The following is a 24077-nucleotide window of genomic DNA, read 5'->3' on the forward strand; positions in this document are numbered from 1 at the left end:
TGTTGAGCTAAATTGAAGTAATTCACAGCCCCCGGGCCCAGCGGTGAAGGAATAGGGTGCAGGTTTGGCATAGCTTAATTAATTCAGTGTGGCACTTCAAATGTTATCAGCCAAAAGAAATCCAGAAATGCAGCCTGAATCTTTGCAATGCTTTGGGCTAGCAGCTGGCAGATGGTTCAAACCCAGAGCTGAGCGTTCCCTTTAGCACACCGTGCTCCTGTCAGTGTAGGAGGGCTGTTGGCACTGTCCCCACCATGTGTCCCCTCTCGTCGAGGGATCAGATGGCAGCCGCAGTTGGTGGGGGCTCAGGTGGGTGCTTCCTGGGCACAGAGCTTCTGCTGGGAGTTCCTGAGGCGAGGGATGAGCCACAGGAAGTATTCAGACCTTCTAAGCAAGCTCTAGCAGCGTACAGCTGTTTGCCTGATGGTTTGGGTTCTGATCTTTTCTCTATGCTGGCTTTTAAATGGAAGAATTAAAGCCTTGAGGAAAAGGGCTGAGCGGATGCCAAGTACAGCCTTGCTCTTTCTTGCGTTGAACGAAGAGGTTGGCAGCTCAACGCGAAGATTTTCTGTAGGACCGGATAAATGGTATGAAACCACCTCCCCTCCTTCCTCTCCCAATTCCTCCCTCTTTATCTGATCCCGCATTTGATGCGGTGAGGAGTGTAGGGGAGTAGGAGCTCCAGCAGATGAACTGCAGAGAACAAAAAACATCTGCAGGTGAAGAGAACAGCCATGAAAACGTTGCATTTTCTAAAAATTAGAAATGGTTCGGGGATGAGGCTAATGACACAAAGCCTTTTTGGATTTTGTTCCCCTTCAGCTTTAAAAATTGATTTTTCATGAGTGACATTTGAACAGATTGAACGCAAGGGATGCGGGATAGGTATCTCAACCAAGGGAGTTGGAAAGCTTAATGGAACTGTCAGTAGTAATAGAGAAAGCAGCTGGTACAGGAAAAATACAGTGCAGTTTCTCACAGATTGCTTATCTGAGATGGTGTCAGGACATCGAGAACAGATGTCTGAGAGGCTGAAAATACCTACTCTACTCATATGTTGAGTTTTGATTTCCATTACTCCCCTCAGCTGGATTTAATTACTGGAATACTGAATTGCACGCTTTTTAAAAGGAAACTACGAGAATTAGGAAACTTAGCTCTGGAATCTGAAAACAATTGGAGCTCTGCTTTTGCAGTTTGTTTATGACCATCTCTACTTGTTCTGGTTGAGGAGATGGTATTTTTCTGCCCTTTCTGCACACATTTGCCACCAGCGGATTCAGAGGTTCAGTTACGATGTGGCCTGTTTATATTGCTCGAGTCAAAAATGAACACCTTATGTCTTTCTTTCTCTTCCAGGAAAAGAAGTTCTGTTTCTTGAAACCCCTGCTCCTGACTTTCTTCCTGATGTTTGTTTTCTGCATTGTTCCCTGCTACGTCACAGTTTCATGGACTGCATAGGAGGCAAGCTTGCTATTGCCATTCTAACAGCAAGCACGGGTTACTAGAGCAGTCTAGGAATCCCTTAAGATTATTGCTGTTATTAAGGACTTTTTCTCCAAATGTATTTAGTTGTTTGATTACTTGATGACATTTTATCATGCAGTCTGCTTGTCTCTGCTGGGAATGAAATGAAAAGCAGAGAGGGAGCCATGTCCAGCGCTGCAGTGCAGGGACTGGTGTGAGCATGGAAAAGGGTGGTGCAGGCAGCTTGTAAGGTACCAAAGAGCACTGCAGAGCAGGAATGACCTTCAAATATCAAATTGCTGTTAGAAAAGCAGGCCTTGCAGTTTGTGTCCTCTAAATTGAGGAGCAGTCCTTCTTTACAGTGGTTTCTTGTGAGAAATAATAAGTGTGCAACGTAATGATTTTTAGAAGTGGCTGTCAAATGCATCTCTTTTTATAGTTCCAGTTTTCAACTGGGACACGTGCTCCATTAGGGAATCTTCCCTTTCTTTTCTCTGCTTGAGCATTTCTGATTATAATATGGCTGTTTCAGATACGAGGAGTTATTTTGTTGAGTAGAGGGGGAATAATAGTATATGTTCTGAAGCTCCCAAATGATGTCTTTTCTGTTTGAGCTGCAGACAAGGGAAACTAGCAGCTAAGGAGCAACATCTGCCAAGGGTGTTTGCAAATAGTTGATAACATTTGGGAAGAGGCTAGAAGAAAACTACAAAGAAGCGGTTCAATCGAGAAGTACTTACCACAGCATTAATTTTTGTCGTAATTAGGGATGAAATAAAAAGCTGGGAGGATGAGTTTTTTGAGCGGTGCTTGAAGGAAAGAAAATAAATCCTAAGTCTTTGCTTAGAGCTTTAGTGTAATAGAGTAGTTTTGCTTGCTCTGGATTTTTAAGGTTGAAGATTTCTGGTAATTGAAGGAAAACCAACTGCTTATAACTGCTAGCTGGGGAAGTGGTTAAGCTGTAGTGACTTGATTTTCCTTCTTCCAAATCTGCCTGTACTGTTTCTGTATTATAACTATGGAGGTTTTGGAGATGTTCAGAATGTAGCCTAAATGTTCAAGCACTAAAAACAAGACTTGGGCTTCTGGCTGGTGCAGCTAGCATGCTGCAAGTGCACTGGAAATCTGCAGAGTTAAAGTTGCTTCCCATCACGTGGAGGGAAAAAAACACAACCCTGCTCTTGTGGTATAATATCTAATACTGGTTTTACCAAAAAGTGCATAAATCTGACCTGAGGAAATGTATTAAAAACTGAAGTTGTAGTAGAAGCAAGTCTAGGTGATCATTCGTGTGTCTCATTAGGTTAATTTATTGTTCCTTGGTGTGATCTGCTACAGGCAGGTAATTCAGCTCGATACCATTGATAAGCCATGAAATTGTCAGCATGTTTAAAAGAAAGTGGATTTACTGTTAAGTTTTCATTATTGACAATACAGCTTGGAGATGTCTTCCCATTTTTTTTTTTCTTCAATGACTTTTAAGAAAAGCGCTTTTATGTTGCCAGGAGTAGAGTTACAAAATAATAAGTGATGAATGTGAAAAGATTAAAAAAAAAAAAAATTGTGTATAGGCTCCAAAGGAATCTGGCAATAGATACGCAGAATATAAAGGTAACAAAGGTGGTGGTAAAAAAAAAAAAAAAAAGTGGAGTTTCTCCTGTTTTCATTCCTCTTCTGCCCCTTGCTGCACTCCACTGTTGTGCAGCTGCTGTAAAATTTCTGTTGTCTCCAACAATACAGATAAGATTTGTAGAGTTAGGAGTTTCACCCTGAAACCCAAATGGTTTGCCAGAATCCATACATTGACTAAGGCATATACAAGGAGGTAGAACTTGAAGTGCTGGTTTAAGCATTTAATTTTCTCAAGCACTCCAATCCTTTCAAAAGCTGAAAAACAGTATTTTTTAAGAAAAACAACTGAAAACAAATCAAAAAACACAAAAATACAAAAAGGCAGGGCAGGAATGGGAGAGTTGGAGTTGACAAATTAAAGGGAACCACTCTGACCCACCAACTCTTTGTAGGTTTTGGCTATTTGCTTCTGGAGCAGATATTGCCAACACGTAAGGTAAGGAGGGTATCTGATACCAGGAGCATGTTCTCGTCTCCTGTTTCCACAAGTTACAAGATGAGGCTCTCAAATACTCTAATTCCTGTGACTGTAGTCAGCAACCAATTGCCAAGTCTTGTGAATCTTGTTTTCTACATGATTTCTTTTGAAAGTGAGGGTGCATGCTGCTGGGTGCTCAGGGGAAAAAGGAAGCGTGTGGCTTTTTTGTCAAATTAACCTTAAATGGAAAACAGATCTCTGATCTTTACAGTAGTTTTGGTGAAACAAAGGCAAGTTATAAGCTGTGTTATTCTCTAGCTAACAACTCTTATTATTATTTAGGGTCTCACGGAATGTGCTGCTGCTGTTGGCCAGTGATGGGAGCAAAGAAATTTAGGTGACAGACTGGTAGCTCTGACAGAACCCTGAATAGAGGAAGGCTTCTTCAGTGGAGCTAGGTTTTTAAGGTGCTAAGCAGCAATTCTTCCTTGAGGAGGAAGTGTGAGAAACTCCCAGGATTTTTCACTTACGCTTTCCAAGTTCAGCTCACTTTACTTCACCCAATTACGTTGATGTAACAACCATCTGAGATTTTGGGGGTGGATTGTTGTTTATTTCTGCTGTATTGTTGTGGAGTGTGGTGTAAACGAGCAAGATGTATTTGTTTAAAAATAAGTAAGCCAGATCTTAAAGGACTAACACTGGATGTTTAGCACTTTTCATTTAATTTACTGGTCCTAAAGGAATTGTATGTGTTAAGAAACACTGGAGCTACCTTTTTTCTTCCCTTCAGTGAGGCAGTGTTGGAATGGAGTTTTCACACAGAATATGAACAATGCTAAAAGGATGTCGGTGCTGATTTCTGAAGTCTTCATGCATGGAAATGCATCAAATGTAAATGAGACGAAGTGTAATTTTTAGAAGGGTTTTGGCTCCCAGTAGAATGTCATGTTCTTTGCGGTCTCATACCAGTTAACTTGCACTGACTGAGATATCTGTGACTTTCTTCCAAATAACAGCGTTGGAAAAGCAGATGGGTACGAGATGCACTGGCATCCCCCATCAGTCCATCGAGTTCAGTTTCCCTGAGCTCAGGGCTGAGGAATGGGTGGTTCGCTGCTGCCTGGAGGTGATGATCTCCGGCAGTGAAGTGGAAGGGAGCAAGCAATGGGAAGCCATAACAGCTTCTCCTGCCACAGCATGCATTAGTGGCACCTGTGATTTGGAGCCTGCAGCTATTCAGTGACAGAGGTGACTCGTAGTATTGTCAAGCGGTGCCTGTCGGAAACCTATCAAAATTTGGAATGAAAGATGGAAATGCCTTTATGGAGCCCTTTAGCTTCCTGTCTACCTTTGAGTATTTCCCTGCTTGCTCTACATGCCTGAATTTTTGTGTTTATTTATTTGTTGTCTTATGTTGTTGTGTCTTGCACATTATTCTTTCAGAAAAACTGGAGAAAGATGGAACTAAATCTTCAGGCTGATGTGACAGGAAGATAGCATCCTAGGTGTCTCTCATACATCACAAATAAACTGAAGGGATGCTTTTTCCACTTGCAGGTCACCTTTAAGCTTAGCAGGAGTGACATAAGCAGATCTTTACACAGCGTGCCTGAGGGTGTTGAACATACAGAATACACAAGATTTGCATTTTCACTTGTAGGTTTACTTCTTCTGTATATTTAGGTTTTTAGATTAGCAGATGGTAAGACAGATTTCGAGGAGATAGCGTAAGATATAAATGAATGAGGGAAAAACAGTACCGTGTTTATTCCTGTAACTGAAAAATAAACCCCCAAACTTCAGACCATACACCATCACTTATGATTCTTAGTAGTGCTGGAAATGGGATAGACCAGATGAGAAAAACAAAAGCACCAGAATTGTTTTGTGTATTTCTGCCCATGCTGATAATTACAGCAAAACAGGATGTCATTAAAACAGCCCTCAGATGGTATGGTTTCATGAGTTTAAAAAAAAAAAAAAAAAGTAATAGTGTTTTTTCTTGACTGTAGCGTTAATAGGATTCTTCAGTATTCTTTTTACTTAGTTTTAGGTAAATCTACTGAACACCTCTTGGCACATCCCATGGCCAAACTGTTCTACGTGCCCATTCCTTCATTTCTTGCCTTCCTCTCCTCTGTAAATTACTCCTTACTTGTTGGCAGCACAGTCGTCATGATAAAACTGAGGTTCTAGCTCCACAAACCATGACATGAGAGACTGCTTTAATTTTCAGTAATTTCTATTGAAAATTTCTAGGTTGGTGTCATCTTTTATTAATTTATTTTTTCGAATCCCCTCTAACATTTTGTATTTTGTTTAAAAATGAGGGAAGAGCTAAGTAAGACTTAAGACAATTCTGTTATTTAAATATTTTTCAATAATTCCTATATACAAAATAGTGCAGACTTTACAGCATACAATTTATAATTCAGTTGCATGATTTAAGATACCTTTTCTGTGACTTCCGAGTTCTTACACACAAGAGTGTGTAAAAGCAACCTCGATTTCCAGCAAGCTGCAAAAATGGGTTGGAAAGACCTCCACTGGCCAATTTGCTTGCATTGATATTTACTCCACATTCTTTATATGCAGGTCAACTTACAACTGTGCTGTCACTGCTGTCCACAGGAGCATATTCACCTGGGAGGAGCCGACCCCTTAGGGTTCACCTGCATAGAGAATTTCCCTGGCTTTTAACTCCGAGACCTTGGAGCCCAAATGACTTCCGGGCTGAGGCAACGGATGCCTTGTCTTTGTGTAATTGGCTCAAGCCAAGACTGAATGTTATTCCTAATTTCCGTTCTCTCGCTGTTAAATCGAGCAAAAAGCAGCACTTAAAGTAGCTGAAACTACCCTACAGCTGCTCTAATTGAAGCCTGAATCTCCTTGTTATTTGAGCTACTTCTACTTGCAGTCCATTTTGTGGTCTTGATTACCTGAATAATTTCCCCAGATTTCCACCTGGAGGTGTTTGGTCTATCGTTTCAGCCAGCAATTGTCTCTTCCTCAGCTTCAGCGTTCATGCTGGTGTTTGGGGTCATTCTCTGTGCCTTAGTTATTTGTTAATAGTTCATGTACATAGAAGTTGAGGATGGGGTGAGTGGAAGCTATTGTGCAGGAGGCACCTGTGATGAAGACTCTCTGCTTCCTTCCTTCGTACTTTTTCTGTCCTAGGAGTAGCATCTGTCTCTCTGAATGTAGTTCAGGTGACAGGCTTTAGCTGCCAAGGATAAAGAAGGAGCGGGCTGTGTGGGTATTTCAAGTTGATAGATGGGATTTTCTGTTTAGCAGCCTTTTTCTGCTGTGCATATGTTTGGCATCGCCAAAATTTAGTAGCTACAAATAGCGGAGAATTTGGATTATGGATGACAGTGAGTATTTTGAGATAAAATTGTGATTTAGATCTGGTTGTCAGACACGCATTCAGTGGGATGTGGTTTTCTTTAAACTTTGCTGCATGGCAGGACTTAGAGTTGCTTTCCAACCTGCATGTTTCTGTGGTCATGCTGACACAAACCCAGCAATTCCAGACCCTTTTGGTGTGTGTGTTGTGTGGACAAGACAGATGAATTTCCTACTCTGCCACTATGCACAGGAGAACCAGGCTGTCAGATGGATACATTTGATTGATTCATGGATGTTATAAAAGATCGTGCGTTGTATTTCTTTGCATCCTCTTGGGATGGCTAGGTAAAAACTAAATGTAAAACCCACTTTAGCTGGATTTTGGGAAAACAGAGAAAGTGGAGAGCTTGATTTCTGGTGGCTACCAATACTGCGTAAAGACTTGGAGCAGGGGAGCTGTTGTCCGTATGTAGGATGTGGAGTTTGTGTGTAACTCGTTCTCTCTTGTCCAGGGTTTCTGTGTGTTTTAGCCTTGCGTCTTTTAAAGCGTAACTTCCTTTCCTTCCAGTCAGGTTAATCAGAGTGACACGGAGGTACTCTGTTCTTGTTTTACTTTATCATGGTTGTTTTCCTTATAAATGAAAAACGCACTTTCCTAGCTACAAACTCTATTTTTAATCTGCGATCGGAATCGAGCTGGGTGATAATATTGTAATTAAGATCGTCCTGGCCCATTTATTCCCCCAATTATGTCACTGTTAGTCTTTTCTCTCTGATCTGGGATACAGAATTGGAGCCTGCTTAATTATTAAATAGTAGTAAATTTAGAAGAAATAAAAAAGGAAGGTGGGAAGGGTTGCTAAATGACACGAAATAGCACAGGGCAGGTGGCCAGTTCAGTGGGGTGTGAGCTCTAAGTGCTGTTTATGGTGCCAGCCTCAGCTGTATACCTTTTGTTTGTGTGCTTGCCACTAACTTGCTGTCCTTCAACGTGACAGTGTTGTGCAGAAGCACAGATTCATACAATTAATGCACTTTCCCACAAATCCGCATGAATTCTCAATCTGATTAGTGAAAATAGATGCATGATGTTTAAGCCTATTATTTTCCCTAAAACGCAACCCCCCAGCAACTCCACTGGAAATTCAAAAAACTGGTATTAATATATTTGTACTTACTGCTATCTCTTCTTACTTAAACAAAATTTGGGCACCGTACTTGCCCACACGTTTGCTGACAGTGTAGGATTTCAGACTGCTGAACTGGGGGAGTTAATTGGCAGGGGAAACAAACCTTGAGGAACCGATGAGCTGCCTAGTAGCAACTCCAGCTCCTGCAGATGGCAAGGGACATTTTGGTTCATCAAGTGGGCTTACCTGGTAGTTCAGAAATTGAGTAGGACTTGACAAAGCAATAAGGGCTTATTTAAGACAGAACAACCTCTCCTTCCATCAGCTGTGGATAATGCTTCCTCTATTTCTCATCTCCATTTTAGATGTAAAACACTTCTAAAAGTATTGAGCAAATTGCAGTTGAGCTTGATTAGTATGCAATTACAGTAATGCAGAGAAATGACTTTTAAAAATTGAGTTTTATTCAAATGTTCAAAATATTCAGACGTTCAAAGTCGGTAAGCTTTTTAATGAACACTGCAATTTTTACATTTTCTGTTAGGAAACTATAAATGGAATTACCTCAGTGAATAAAGGATGCTTAACACTTACTGAAATGTAAGCGTGTTCTCCTGACTGCTGGACTTTGAGTGATATCTTCAGAGGTGATTTTTAATAGTAAATCCCTTGATTATGAAAAGTGTATGCCAGGCGTTATATTCATTGTCATCAATAATTCGATCAGTCTTAGGGCTTAAAAGGGGGGAAAAAAAGAGTTAAGTAGTTGCATAAATGTCTCCAAGATGGCCTGACAAGGTACAGCTTCCTAAAAATGAAATATTTCTATCTGACATTTCTTTCAGTCATTAGAGCCATAAACTTTGCCTTTCTTTGACACAGTCATCTACTCTCTATCGTATAATTCTTATTACATATATTTTTTTAACAACCATATTTTTTAGACAAGTAACAATGCTAGAGAAGGTGATGTTGCATGCCAGGGTTTTATATCAGAGTAAAGACTTTGTGCTGCTTCAAATCAAATTATTTCATCTGAACAACCTGCAAAATAAAAAGCAGGTTGTAAGGTCTGTATTATGAGACTTCAGGAGAAGGTGTGTCTGGGGAAGAGCTAAAGTGGAGCTTAGAGAAAAAGTTCATTCCTCTGAAACCAGCTATCCTGCTGTAGATACCAAGCGTGCTTCTCCATCCAGAAGTAGCTGCTGGGTTAGGTCACTTTATTATGAAGAAACATGCCATTGTTTGGAGATTATGGAAGATTTTGTCTTTAGTTAAAGGGTTTGTCTGTGGTACTGTGCAGTAGCTGTATGAGTTTTAAACAGATTACCCCTGGGATTAGGCACAGTCTTGCTATGAAGCATGGATTCCAGTGCAGACTAGATTATGATCCCAGGGAAGTAATTAATCCAAGGTGGCTTTCCAAAGGCGGGCTGAGGCTTTATCAGATTGAGAAACATCCATAAATAAAGCTCTGACTGGGATTGCAGTTGTCCAATTGCAAAAGTCTTTTATATATTTAAAAACAAGCAGACAAACCCCAAATCTCTATCATGTTAGAAATTCGCACTAAAAGTTATACAAAATCTGGACCTGAAAACTGATTTCGCTGGGGAGGATGGGTGTGGGGAGAATTCAAATCACTAGAAATACACTGCACAATGGAAAGAACTAGTAGCATTACCTTGAAAACTTCCTGTGATTATAGAGTGTTGAAAATATATTTCCAGATAGTTTGTTAGTTACTGGGATGTGCTCAGAATAAGAGGAGAAAAGAATGCTGCTATTTTAAGGGATGTTTTTCTGCTAGGAGCATACCTCTGCATGCTGCAGTCATGCATCTGAAAGCTTCAGTGGGCAGCGCACCATGTTACAGACGTACAGCTGAATGTTGAAATCCCTAAAATGTTGGGACTTTTAATTTTTATTTTAAGGTGTGCATTTCCATATGAGAATACTGAAATGCCTCATTTAACTGGAAATGTGAAACTGGTATTTCCTAAAACCAGTGAGGCGAGTAAATTTTATGGGAAACGTTCGTATCATGAGCTCCTGATAGTTTGGGGTATTTTCGGATTACCTCAAACTGGGACAGTTCTGGAAATGTAAGAATTTTCTCAGCAAAAACTGTACAGCTCTTGTCCTCTGACAGTCTTGATGGGAGAACATTTTTGTCTCCTAATACACCACAAGCATTTTATCAGTACTGAAACCACAGTTACTGCTTTTTGTTAAATTCTTTTTGAATGGGGAACTAAAAGGTAAATTCCCATCTGTTCATGGTATAGATATTAAAAAAACAAACAAACAAAACAAAAACAAACAAACATACAAAAAAACCCCACAACAACAACAAAACCAGAAATAAATGCAAAAATCCAGTTGAAGTAGTTAATTTGTACAGTGTTTGAGTCTCTTTTTTCCCCTCCAGGAATTTAGAAAGGAACATATCTGTGTTTCTTAATGCATCATCCTTGTTCTGCTTGACCTTGTTTTTATTTTTATTTCTTTTCTAAAGAAATGGCTGTCAAGGTGAACAGACAAAGCAGGTAGGAATGCAATTTAGGAGGGTTAAAATTAAGACAGGTAGTTACAGAATTCATAAAACCTGGGTTTTAATCTGAGAGCAATGGTTTTGAAATATGGCAAGTGAAATAGAAATAAAGCATCAAGCATCGTCATCAGGAGTAACTTAAAAAAAATTCTAGCAGTGTCAGGCTTGTACTTGCTAGAACAGCAATAAAATTCCCATTTGCTGAGCGTGGCTGAATATTTGGTCTGGTAATTGATATCTGTTGGTAAAGCATCTGGATCTGGTTGATGTACTCAGCTGTGAGGCATTTGTGGATAATGAGAAGTTAAATGTGTGAAAATACCCTGTCATATCTAGTGGACAGTAATGCAAGCTACCTCTTCCATTCGTTTATTACGTGGTGTACCTCTAGATGGTAGGCATGCTTTCATCAATCAGTTGAATTTAAGGTAATTCAGGAGCAAAATGCAGAAATGCCATCAATCCGTTTTGCGATGTTGCATGCTGGGGTTGAGGGGGACATCTCGGGGTTAATCCCATGATAGGAGATTAACGGCAGATTGGGTTTCTCTGCTGCTAAAATGGCCGGGAGGAGAACAGAAGGGCTGCAGTGAGGGCTGTGGCAGGCACCCTGCAGGAATGGGATCGGGGGAATAGCCGCGGAGCATCCCAGGAGCTTGAGGGGAACTGGTGAGCTGGACGCTGGGCCAGAGGAGCAGGAAGCTGCCGTTTTCTGAACGGATTTGAGGTTAAAGCAAGAAATCCGTTCTTCAAGACTTCTCTTCCGTGAAATGGTCTGCCTTTGCTTGCTTACAGGTTTATATATCTGCTTTGAGCAGTGCTTAAGTAGCGTTGATTTGTTGGAGCAATAAATCGATAGTGCTCCAGCTCATCTTTAGGTGGCCTCTTGTAATGAATCTCAATAATAAAAATCAGTGATTTTTGTCTGGTTTCGGTATCAGAACAAAACTAAGCAATATTTGGGCAGTGTGTGCCAGTAGCAGTTATTTCCTGGTCTCTCTGTGGCTCATCATTCCTATGTCTGCTGTCAGATAACTCAGCTCTGCTCCCCCCTGCCTGCCTGTTCCCTTAACAGCGCAGTAAAGTTTTTGTCAATGTTAATCTGGAAGTTAATTACAGAAATCCAGTGTCCTGGGTAAATGTGTGCTCCGTGAGCAAGCTCAGTGAAGTAATAGAGGATAAAGTGGCAAGATTAATCGGTTCTGGAGACGTTCCTGCTGTTATTTCCCTGGTGTGCAGGACAAACGGCTTCGGGAACTCCAGTTAAAAGATAGCCCCGTTCTTTTCATACAGTTCAATCAGGCTCCTAAAATGGGGCATGTACCACTCTTCCTCTGCCGCCTCGCTTTATATATAGCTTTTCCACCTTCAGCTAATGAAAGAACCTGCTCTCCAGTTCTCCTGTGTTTTTGTGATGGTCTTAACTGGATCATCATTTGTTCTCTGACAGGAGAAAATGTTTTTGGAAGCTCTTTCTGTTTCTTTTATCTTTTTCAGATTTGTTTTTCCTTCCTGTGGAAGTCTCACACTGCTTGACTCAAACATTTAATTCCTCATTCCTTCTCCTGGCTCCTTTCTGCCCTGTTAAAGTTTTTCAAAGTGCATCATCCCCCCGCTTCTCTTTGAGTCTGTAGTTGCCTGTACAGTTTCCTATCTTTTTTTTTCCTTTTTTTTTTTTTTTTTTTTTTTTGAGATATGGCTGCCCGAAAGGTGAAGAGGGGTGTTGTGCATCCACCCATAACTCTTGCAAAGCAAACACTTGTTTCCTTGTGACATGTACAAGGTCACGGTCAAGATGGATGACTCTGAAGAAGGAATTCCTGAGCTGTTGGCCTCTCAAAAATCACAGGAAAGCTATTTTGTTGACACAGCCAGTTTTTGTTGAGCAGTCAGGCCTTCTGTTTCTGTAGCTGATTCTGTTTTTCTCTTCTGGCTTTCAAAGTTGGCAGGCATAGAACCTGATTCATCTGGGACAACAAAGTAGGCAGGGTGGGTACTTGGAGAGGGCAGTGTGGAGGCTTGTGAGAACTGGTTACTTTTTTCCCCCTTTAGGATTACTGCTGGGGTTGTACTGAAAACATGCTGCATACTTACAGGCAGCTGAGACATCGTCGCAGGCACTAAAAAACGAAGGTAGAAGGCCGATGGTAATGTCCTGATTTTTTTTTTTTTTCTGAGACTATACATAAAATAGGTTATGGTTGGCTAGGAGGTCAGATTAACGCTTCTGCTGTAGCTGTGATGACAAGGGTGTGGCAGGATGCCATCTCTGTATGAGGAATTGCAAAAGTCACTAGTGTAGGATGTCATTATACGGGTAAAGGTGTATTCTGTGCCTGCATGGCTGCTTTCCTTCTCAGGGGAAGCTTTATGGCAATGCAAAGCACGTTTTTGTGGAGCTTATGTTCATTTTGGGAGTGCTTTGCTGGTCTAGTGCGAAAAGATTTCTGAGTTGAAGTGCTCATGGTGTGGATGTAGCTTAATAGACTCTATTCTAATAGACTCAAAAGATCTTTTTTCGTTGGATTTGATAGGAAAGATTTTTAATTTTTCAAAAAATTTCTTTTATTTTACTTTTTCCTTTACTGTTGTTGCTTTTCCTAATTGTGGAGCTGTACTGCAGTAAGCAGAACGATGACTTACAGCATAGGACTTAATAAAACATGTCCTGATAACAAGGCTGAAATAAGTGGAACAATAAAGGACAACACAATTATCCTGAGGGTTTCCACAAGCTCAGTGTGGACATGACGATGTATGAAGCCTGGGGTTGTTTGCTACACCCAAAGGAACTGAAAACTGGAAACTTGTCAGTTGGATGGAAAGAAACACTTGCTCTAGGGTCAAGCAAAGGTATTTTCAGGGGCACAGCATCCCTTCTGTCTATTCCTAAAACAGGCAAGGTAAAACTGAGGGTAAGTGAAAAGAAAACGTACTGTGAAATGTACAGTCAGACTTTTTGATTGTGTTTTCCAATCCTGCTATTTTCCCCCACAGTTAAGTATATCATCTCTCCCTACAGAGCGATCAGAAGAGGGAAAAATGCTTTGTAAGTGGGAAAGCAGTATTGTAAAATCACTTAAAAGCCAACCAAAATGTGAAGGTTGTGGACTGATGTAATAAAAGGCAGTAAGATGATCTCCTGAAATTTTGGCAATTCCAGTTTAGGGCCTCCTTGTGTTTAAAGCTACCGTTGAAAACATGGTGCTGGTTGGCATTCAGCTTGCTATTAGCTGTGGTCCTTTTTTATGTTGTGAAGGTAAACTCTGTGAAGAGAAGGCGAAAAGATGTTTCATTGTTACAAAAGAGAGGGTTTCCATTTGTTAAGTAAGGGAAAGGAAACAGAGGGCGCTTGCGGGAGATTTGTGAGGTGGAGTCAGGGCAGAAGTGAGGGTTAATGGTGCAGTAGTTTAAAATTATTTGGGACGGGTTGTTAATGTGTGAATAATTTATGGTGAAAGTGATCTTTGTTCTGTTGTGGAGGCAGTAGAGAGTTCTGAGTAAAGGTTGGTAAAGGAAGATTGCCCAACCAAAATGTCTGAAGCTCTCTAAGTCTTAGGCAACGATTGCTTGCATCAGGCCCAAGCACATTTAAGGTGGGAAAAGAGAAGCAGCAAGGAACACCAAGAACCTCAGTAGGTTGTGAAGACAGTCCTGGAAATATTCTGTGAGAGAAACCTCAGAGGTGTTCTTCGTATGGGGATATTGAAAAAGGGCTGAGACGAAATGATGCTTTCAAGGTAACGCAGTAACCTGAGCAGCTCTGGGGTATGCGGCGTTACAGAAATCTGATTAGTTGTGGTTTCTGTACACAAATTCACATGAACTGTCCCATCTATAGGATCAATAGCAAGTAACACGTCCCGAATGCCCATGTTAGTGGTATTAGTCAATTTGTTAGGGCTATTCTTTTTAGCAGGAACGAAGGGGGTAGGTCATATTTGTGTCATATTCACTCTAGTCTGTGGAGAACCATAAATGATCCTACGATCCCAGCAGCTGTCTTTCTGTGGAATGGCTTGTGTTCGTCAAAATGGGGTGAGGGAAGCCTGGAGCAGCGTGAGGCTGCTTGTTTGCTCCTCAGTGAGAGGAGACCATTGCCCCTTCCTAACAGAGCAGGGTTGGAGCAAAACGTCAGTGCCTTACAAATGGTATTCGTCTTAGTTTATAGATGACTCAGGACTCTGATTTTTGTGTACAGTTGTTTGTAAATGTATTCTCTTTACATTATATGAAGCATTTGCTTTCATTGTTTCAATCTCCCAAGGTTTTGCTTGGAACCCTACAAAAAATGTTCCAAGAACAACCAGTTTAAAAATCAGATGATCTTCCAACTCGGTATCTTCCATGTATGCTTTATTTGCGTAGTCCATCGCTTGTCTCTGTCGGTACAGAACAACGAACTGCAAAAGTTTTTAGGCACTTTCTACTCCTGAACTTCCTGTGCTCTCCATCCATTGGTGCTTCCCTTTCTCCTCAACGTACTGTGATTCTGAATGGCTACTTTTACCTTTTATTTTTTTAGATCTTTTATTATTTTATTCCTTTTATTATTTTAAAAAATAAATGCTTATCAAAGTATAAATTTTATTCTTTATTTTATTCTTTATTTGATTTATCTTTATGGCTACTGTTTTTTAACTGGCTGAATGTTTCCTGCTCCTAAATACGTGATCAGAATTATTTTTTTTTTTCCTTGTTAGAACTTGTTAGCAGAGTGACCACGTGGAATTTAGACTTCTGTTTCTCTTTCCTCCTAGTTGTTTTCTTGTAGGTAGTCATTTGTGCTTCCTACCTGGTGTTGAATGGGATCTGAATGTTCATTTCCCTTCGTCAGTTTTCCAAATTACAATGATGACCTCTGCATGTGAAGTATGATCACAGAAGTGAAAAATACCGTGCCTTTAATTGTGCTCATCCTTCTGCAAAGACAGCGTTGCCTTTTCAAAAGCCTAGTTGTGGAAAATTAGCATATATATCAAGGTTATAAATGCAATAAAGAAAACATCAAAAAAGAAACTGTCTCATACATCTTCTGTGCAATCTCTTCAGTGAACACCTCCCTTCCTTGTTTTTATGTCTTGAGTATGATCCTCACCATGAATCTGAAAGAAACACGCATTCCTTTCAGAAACATGCCCTTAAAAAAAAAAGCAACTAATCAAAATAGCAGTACCTTATTAAATTGAGTTATTACCGAAGATGACTTTAACCTAATTTGTTTGTTTGTGATCTTGACTTAAGATTGATTTGTGCTCATCTAAGTAAATGCATGAAAAGCCCTGTAACAGAAATATTACATGATTGCAATTTCTTTGAACAGGTACTTTGTGCTGGACTTTGAGACGGGGATTCTGCAGTATTTTGTGAATGAACAAAGTAAAAACCAGAAGCCTCGAGGAACCTTGTCTTTAGCTGGAGCTATAATATCACCCAGTGACGAAGTGCCGCACATGCTGGTGGTCTACTCTGCTAACGGAGAGATATTTAAGTTGAGAGGTACAGTGCTGCTTGAAGTACCAGCTGAGTTGTTCTCCCTTTCTTGCTTGTGTCTCTTCTCTCATTTCTCTCTTACTTCCCTATACTGTCGTAAAGTAGGGGCTTTATGGCTATGTTGTTCCATACTACGCTATAAAACACAATGTAACAGTAATCTGGAATTAAGTACATGTGAATTTACAACATACAAGCTTTCAGGGCTGGAAGATACCTCAGGATACATTCTGTAAGCTCTTAGAGTGGCATGCTGATTGTACAGTGCGTCTACTTTGCTTCTGAAGGAAGGAGGAGCTGTTTTCATTGCTGTCCACATCATAGCATTTCAGTTCTAACATCATTTTCTTGTGCCACCATCCTCCTGATCAAGTGCAGTGATGAATCTGCTGTTGGGTTCGAGAAGGGAAGATGCCAGTGGAAAGCTGTTAAGATACTCTGTTCTTGGAGTAATTTAACATACCTTTGATAGGTATTATACCTATCATACCTTTAATAGGTATTAAATTTTGCCTTTCTTTGTTCCCAAATACTGTAAAGACTATAGGGTGTGTAAAAGTTACTTTTGAAGAAAAAAAAAATAAAAAAAAAAAAAAGATTCTCAAGCATTTTCAGTATGGTTGGTTGATTTAGATAAATTCATATTAAACTAGTTCATAGACAATTAAAAAAAAAAAGATGGTGTGTAATAGAGAGTTACAAAAGTTCAAAATTGCATTAGTTTATTCTGACCAGTTTCAGTTGGCTAAGCAGGACTCCCTGTGGTAGAGCTATAGAAATGTGAATGAAGAGATGTTATCGTTTTATATGCAAAACCAAAACACAAAAGCAAGCAAGGAGACTGTCTAAATATATTTTGGGATTTGCACAGTTAGAAATCATAAACACTTTTGGTTTGTTGTCATGCTTTTCCACCCACTCGAGATTGTCAAACACTTACAATTTGCTGTTTTTAATTTAGTCAGATATATGAAGTTGATTAAATTCAATAAATAGTCTTTATGATGAGTCAAAAACTATCAAGATATTTAATAGCAGAGGAAGTAGAAGAAAATAGTGAAATTATCCACTTCTGTACAGATATTGTTAATTAGTACTACTGCATTAGTGCTTGTTTTCTTTAATAAAAGACACTCCCGAGTATATTTAGTAAAATTATAAAGGAGCCACCTGATACAGAGTGCAGAAAATTTTATCACTGCTTTTTAAACCTGTTTCTCAAAGATGGTTTGGGGGATGCAGTTTTCATTCTTGTACCTTTCAGTGGCATGTGAATGACATACAGGTTTAAAGAGAGATTTACTTGAACTGTGTTAGAAAAGAAGGACTGAAGTATCTGGGGAACTAACTGGTAGCTTGTCTGATAGCTGATTGACAGTCTGAGTGTAGAGGTTTCACAGATAAAAATGCATTTAAAAAAAAAAAAGCATCAGTTCACTTGTGATCCCCTGCATTCTCTTGGTTTTGTTCTAGCTGCTGATGCAAAGGAGAAACAATACTGGATCACTCAGCTTCGATCCTGTGCCAAACATCACAAGGAAGGTAATTCTAAGGTAAATAATTCAGAGGGAGAAGTAAGTACTATGTTTGAGGTTGTGTAGGTGTAGAACAGCGTAATCTGGGTGATAGAGTGGCTGCCATACTTTGTGAGTTCATGGTTCAAGATTTATGAATAAAAGCAGCAAGTTGTAATTCCTTGTTAGCTAGAATAGACTTCTTTAAGTCAATTGAGCTTTCTTAATAAATAAACATTGTCCAATTCATGGGAAATTTATGAAGTTCATTAGGTGACTATGAAGTCAATAGGTAGTTATTGAAAGGTTGTGTCAGCCATTCAGTAATAAATACCTGTGTAGTGCCCTATTAGTACTTAAAGTGCTGGCTGATATTAGTTTTATTCAATTCTGTAAGATTTAATGGCTCTTACTATAGAAACTTCAGGTAGGTATTGACAATGGTCAGTTTTACAATATCTTTACCAAATCTGAAAGAGGCCATCAAATGAAGATTAATATTATCTCTTTACAAGTGATGTCTGAATTTTTGTTGTCAGACAGACAAGTATTTTGGACAAGTACTTTTAAAAATGGCAGAATGATGAGTGGAGGGTGTTCCCTGCCTCCAAGTAGAAATGACATGAGTCTGTTCAAATTAGAATGCACTTTGAAGGTGGAAGGGATGACAATACACATTGAGGAACAGGTTGTTATTGTATTTATGTTGTGTGTACTTTTAGCATAAATACTAAAAATCACTTAAAAAAAAAAAAAACCACCTCTTCTCATCTTCAGTCTTTTAAACACTTCTAATGACATCTTTACAATAATGAAAAAAGATAAATTGTTTGCTATATAAGTAAAGAAATAAATGCATATAACTGCAGGTAGAAAGGACTCCTGCTTGCTCTGCCCCCAGGATCTAGAGAATATTGATTATATGTTAACTGAACAACTAGATGGTGTTTTTAAGAGACCAGCATTCACTGAAGTGTCTGAAATAAAATAAAAGCTTTTTCTTCTTCTTGTTGAGTGATGATGACTTGTCAGGAAGCAATTCTGGTTTCATAAAAGCCTTTTCTGAGGAGAATAAATAACTTCAATGTTTTAGTAGACTCTTTCCATTCTTAAACTGGGTAGTTAAATATTATTTTTATATAACTGTGGCCCAGTACTATTCACAATGTATTTTGTTTATATGTACACTATGCAATGCCATCCATGTTCCCTAATAACAATATCCTACAATAATTTTCATAATCTATTTGCAAAACTTACGTGTTCCTTTACTGAAGTTCCTCTGAACTCCTGCAGGTGCAAGCAGCCACGTAGTGAAATCTGAATCTGACTTTTATCCCCTTCTTTTGTAGTTATATGTTGTGTTTTTATTTCACAAATCAGCTTTTATAGTACACTAATAACAGTGGCATTCTGTAAATAGAAATACTGTAATGTTTATACTTCAAATAAGCTTGTTCGTGATTTCTTTGTATGCTTATATTTGAGTCAAATAAAGCAACATACTGTTCAGGGAGAGTTTTCAAGAAAAAGTCTTCACCATTCCTGTTTTTTTTTTTTTTTTCATTTCTTGCAATGTTACTGTATGACTTTCAGTCTTTAAAACTTCTGTTGGGGACTGGAATGGTAGAGGACATTAAGCAGAGCAGTGGAAAAAAAAAAGCTGTATGAAAATGTTGCTTGCATACTAATGTCTAAATATGGTCCAAAGGTGAGCTATACAACTGACAAGCATATAGAAGACAGGCTAAGTCTCTCACTTTATTTTAATTAAATTTTACATCTTAATGATTAAAAAAAAAAGTAGTAAAAGGATAATGTGCTCTGGCAAATAATACCCATGCTGTAGGATAGTTTTTAATGTTCTCAGTATTCCTATACAAATTTCATTTTGCTTAATTACAGAACTCTCAACCTCTACAGAGTGCCAAATCATGCTGTACTGGAAGAAGTCATCTGTGTCTGGATAAGGATTGCTCTTTCTTGTTTGTGTGTGTGTGTTTTTAAGACTATGTTAAGTCAATTTGATTGTCTGAATCTTAATTAAAAATGTTAGTCAAATTGGAATTCAGAGAGAGAGAATGAATTCAAGAAGTAGTAGCCCTATACATGATTTTTCCAGTAACTTTCAAGAATAATCTTATATCCATGAATTTTCAAAAGCTCACTTATTTTCCTGTTTCATATCCCTTCTTCTTCACTGTTTTATGATGGTGGCTGTAAAACCACTTCTAAATACATAGAGAGAGCTTTTTATACCAGCTCTTAATTTCAGCATACATGTATGTATCAGTTGCTGGATTGGCATGTAACCCTTGTATTTCTCAGTGTGTATCAGGAACATAGTAGGGAACAGAAATCTTTATCTTGTGACGTAGCTTGTGTCTTAAATTGTGATGAGGTGGAAACTTTCAGCTTCAGTTTGTGCTAGAATAAAGAGGCAGATGCCTCCTTGTTCCAGCTTCTGGCTTAGAGCTGGCCAGTGAGCTGCTAAAACTGGATGGTATGATTTCACGTCTCACTTCAACCCATCTGCTGATTCCCTGCAGCTATACAAGGCAGTCCAATTCCCTTCCATCTGCTGCCACCTCTGGTGCAGGCTATGTTGTGTTTCTGGCCTGTAGCAGCTTGGGCATCAAACAGCAAAAGCCCCATCCTGCTAAAAAGTATTTGGTTCCCCAGCTGGCTCGCTGAGGAATCAGCTGAGTGTTGATCTAAGGGAAGCTGGAGATGTGACTCTGCTTCCAGCAGCACCACAGAGTAAAGCCCTCCTGGGTGGAGAATGGCAAGAATGAATCTGGACAGAAACTATCTTTACTCTGGTATAGTTTCAGGCTTTATGTTTAAAACCGAGCCAACGTGGTGACTGCTTGTCTCTATGAGGGACTGTCAAGGGTCTGATGATAGTTATAACTTTGGAGAGGCAGTTTGGTGAGCTAAAGGAGCAGAGAAATTTGTATATTATAGGATCATTTAGGTTGGAAAAGACCTTTAAGATCATCTAGTCCAACCTTCTAGCTAATACTGCCATGTCCACCATTAAACCATGTCACTAAGCACTACATCTAGATGTTTTTTGGAGACCTCAGGGGATGGTGACTCAACTGCTTCCCTGTGCAGTCTGTTCCAATACTTCACAACCCTTGCAGTGAAGAAGATTTTCCAAATATCCAACCTAAACCTCCCCTGGCACAACTTAAGACTATTTCCTCTTGTCTTGTCACTTGGTGCTTGGGAGAAGAGGCTGATCCCCACCTTGCTTTATCTCCTTTAAGGTAATTGTAGAGAGTGATAAGGTTTCATCTGAGCCTCCTTTTCTAAGGCTAAACAACCCCAGCTCCCTCAGCCACTCCTCATAAGACTTGTTCTCTAGACCCTTCACCAGCTTTGCTGCCCTTCTTTGTGTCTGTGTTTCTGTCTCTCTTCTGATTTAACTCCCTGAACTCATTGTCAGTAGGCTCAAATGGGCCTCAGAGCCAATGTGGAGAGATGGTGGAGAATGAAGGCCGCAGCTGCAGTAGCATATTCACAGTAATTGTGAAACAGCACCCGTAGTAATGCCTGGAAGTCAGCACTTTTCTCAAATCATTGAGGCAGATGAGTACTTTTTTCTCCACAGCTGAAAAAATGGCCCTCATGGATCTTTGGAGAACCCTCTTCAGTTTCTTGAGTTTCTTCTTGCCTTTAGTAATGCATGGCCATGGAGTTGTCTTTCACTTTCCAAATAGATTATTCCCTGAGTTTTTTTTTTAAAGTGCACAAGATAACTTTCCAGAAAGCCAGACTAGTGAAAGTTTCAAGCTTTGATTCTTTATATTGAACATTTTCCCTTTTTTGAGGAAGTTTACTCTTCCTTCAGTATGTTTTTCCACTTCCTCCCCTATTTCTTGACCTGTAGAAGCCAAATAAAGTATGGTACTTCTGATAAAAACATGCTTTGGAAATCCTCACAGTGGTGAGGCTGAGAAGGACGTATTGCTTGGCTGGGGATGTGTGTTTGACACTTTTTTTTTTTTCTTCTCTTTGGAAGCTGCATGAAGATAGTTGCTCACATCTCTGGTTTCAAAATCTTTCTACAAAAAAGGGGAGAAAAGCGAAGTGAGTTTAGGGTTGAACATGAATACACTCAAATGATTCTTGACAAGACTTTTATGAGCATTTGTAGTCTCTTGCTTAAAAGGAGACAAATGTATTGCCTTACCTAAAGAAGATAAAGCACACTAATAATCTGTCAGAAAAGTTAATGCTGTAGATGGAGCTTTACACAAATAGGCAAAGCATATCATAAGCTGGTCCCTTTGCAACGCTCCAGTTTGGATGTTATGTAGATTCAGTTGTTTGAGCTTTAATATTTCTGAATGATCTAAATGTAAATGAAACAGATCTGTGCATATTTATCTTCCTCAGTATTTGCTTGCTTAGGATGCATTGGAAAAGATGTAGATAGGAATTAAGCTACCGAATGGTGGTGTCTCAGCTGTAATTACTTTCTGACAGAGAGTGACTTCTCATTGCTCTAAAGCTGTATGCAGGGATCGGTGCTGTGCTATATAGATATGCAGAGGAGTAAAGGAATGTCATTTCGGTATTTATTATTCCTGTATAAACCATCTGTGGCACAGTGCCTGTGAAGGAGATGACGATTATCATCCATAAACAGATATGACAAATCACTTCAGAAATTAGTTTATTGGTCTCTGGAACATTGCATTTACTTCTGAAAATAAACAAAACTGTTTGCTTCTGGTAAATGGTGAAAAACACTTCAGCTTCTCTGTGAACAGAAAGAACAGTCTCCAGGGAAAATGAGTCACGAAACATTAGTAGAGTTTGGGCTTACTGTACTACAGTTGCGTTATTTTAATTGTTGGGATTTTGGGTATCCAAATGGAAGCACTCCATATGTCATTTGTTTTTAAATCTTGGAGATGGACAATGAATTAAAAAAAAAATAATCTTAAACCAAGTCTATGTTAGCCAGGCATATTTTAGATAGTTTTAGTTCATAAAGCAAGGACAAATTCAAGTTACAAATTACTCTTTTATTGTCTCCTTTATTTTTCTTTTATTGGCTTCATTTTATTAGCAGGCAGGCTGTTGGAGCTATGGTAAAGTGTGGCCTCAGGAAAGAGTATTTCTAATCCCTCTTGGACGCTTCAGCTTCTGGGCTTCTTGACTCATTATTGGCACCATGAATTACTAATTGTTGAAGAGCGAATGTCTTCCTTTCATTAGTCTTTTCATTATTTTCTTTTTCTATGCACGAACCAGAAAGCAGTAGGACCAAAGGAGACCAGATAGGATAATAAAGGTCCAGATCAATCATACCAGCAGCGCTAGGGGGGAGAGCAGGAAATTAGGAGTAAAGCTCTGTCCGTTACTGTCTTTGCTTTGATTTTCTGGGAGAGTGACTTTGGGAAAACGTCTGTTGTAGTATGGTGTGTAATTAGATTGCTTTTAACTATTGAAAACATCATGTTAGCTTTAACATTTTTAACAAAAAAAAATATTTTTATTTTTACACAGCTGTGTGTCTAAATGCAGAAGAGATGCTTTCTATTCTCAATTTTTAATTTGGAGAAGTTCTGCAAAAGAAGAGTCAGGTATTTGGCTGGAGTAGAGGTGTTGACAACGTGTTGTAAAATTTGAAAGTACATAAAGGGCTGAGTATGTCAGTCCAGGCGAGGTCTCTTCTGGAAGTGACGGGAAGAATCTGGCAGAAGGAATTAGCTGACATCCCTACATCCTTGGGATGAACAGGCTCAGCTCTGCTGCTGGTCCAGTTGTCTGTGCCAGGTCTGGTGCTTCCAGCCCCACTTCAAAAGGCTTTTTGAGTGGTTGTAGAAACTGTCTTCTGCAAGCATTTGTCCACATTTTGTATGCTACTAGTTTTTGCATCTCCATGTGCTTCCCCCTTACTAGCATCAATTCCTTGCAGTGTTGTGTCATTTCAGTCAGGGTTTTGCACTGATCTCACTATCCTGGGGACTTGCCTAGGGCTAGCTTTATGGGTAGCCAGAGGTTCTAGTGTAGAGTTCATCTGAGTTTTGTATTTCATGGATATCCTCTAAAGAATAATGCCAAATCAGATGCAAGAGGATTTGTGTAGTGGGCTGGTGGAGTTTTATGGCACGCTGCTTGGAAAAGTAATGTTACTAACTGGAAGTAAGGGGTAAAGAGACAGGAAATGAAGAGGTGAGGAAAGCTTACAGACTTGTAGGAGCCATTCAAACCAATGTATTGGCTCTAATATTTGGCACAGACTATGCCTGTGTGTGCTGATTCTAGATGGCTAACCTTTCTGACTCGGTGTACTGCATAGGACTGATGACTACCTTGAGCTGGGAAGAGGCTCAAGGACAGGCTCACTGGCAGAGGTGAGCTCCCTCTGTAGATCCCATCGCACTGTTGTAGGGCAAGGTGTTCAGCTGAACACCAGGCACACCTGGCAGTACAATATATTTAGCCCTTGCTGGGTCATGAAACGTAGAGATTGTATACATAGAGATTTGGGGTTA

The 24077-nt window shown here is 39.5% G+C and overlaps 1 protein-coding gene across 3 annotated transcripts in view; it reads left to right on the forward strand.

Annotated features, from left to right (window-relative positions):
- Window positions 1-24077, forward strand: part of OSBPL10 (oxysterol binding protein like 10) — a 109529-nt gene that overhangs the window by 15450 nt on the left and 70002 nt on the right. For all 3 annotated transcript variants that reach the window (XM_072033446.1, XM_027451100.3, XM_027451101.3), the window contains exons 2-3: window positions 15876-16051; window positions 17519-17598. In XM_072033446.1, the coding sequence (XP_071889547.1) occupies window positions 15876-16051; window positions 17519-17598 (256 nt within the window). The remainder of the gene's footprint in view (window positions 1-15875; window positions 16052-17518; window positions 17599-24077) is intronic.

The sequence above is a fragment of the Anas platyrhynchos genome, chromosome 2 (genome assembly GCF_047663525.1).
Source record: "Anas platyrhynchos isolate ZD024472 breed Pekin duck chromosome 2, IASCAAS_PekinDuck_T2T, whole genome shotgun sequence".
Classification (NCBI taxonomy): domain Eukaryota; kingdom Metazoa; phylum Chordata; class Aves; order Anseriformes; family Anatidae; genus Anas; species Anas platyrhynchos.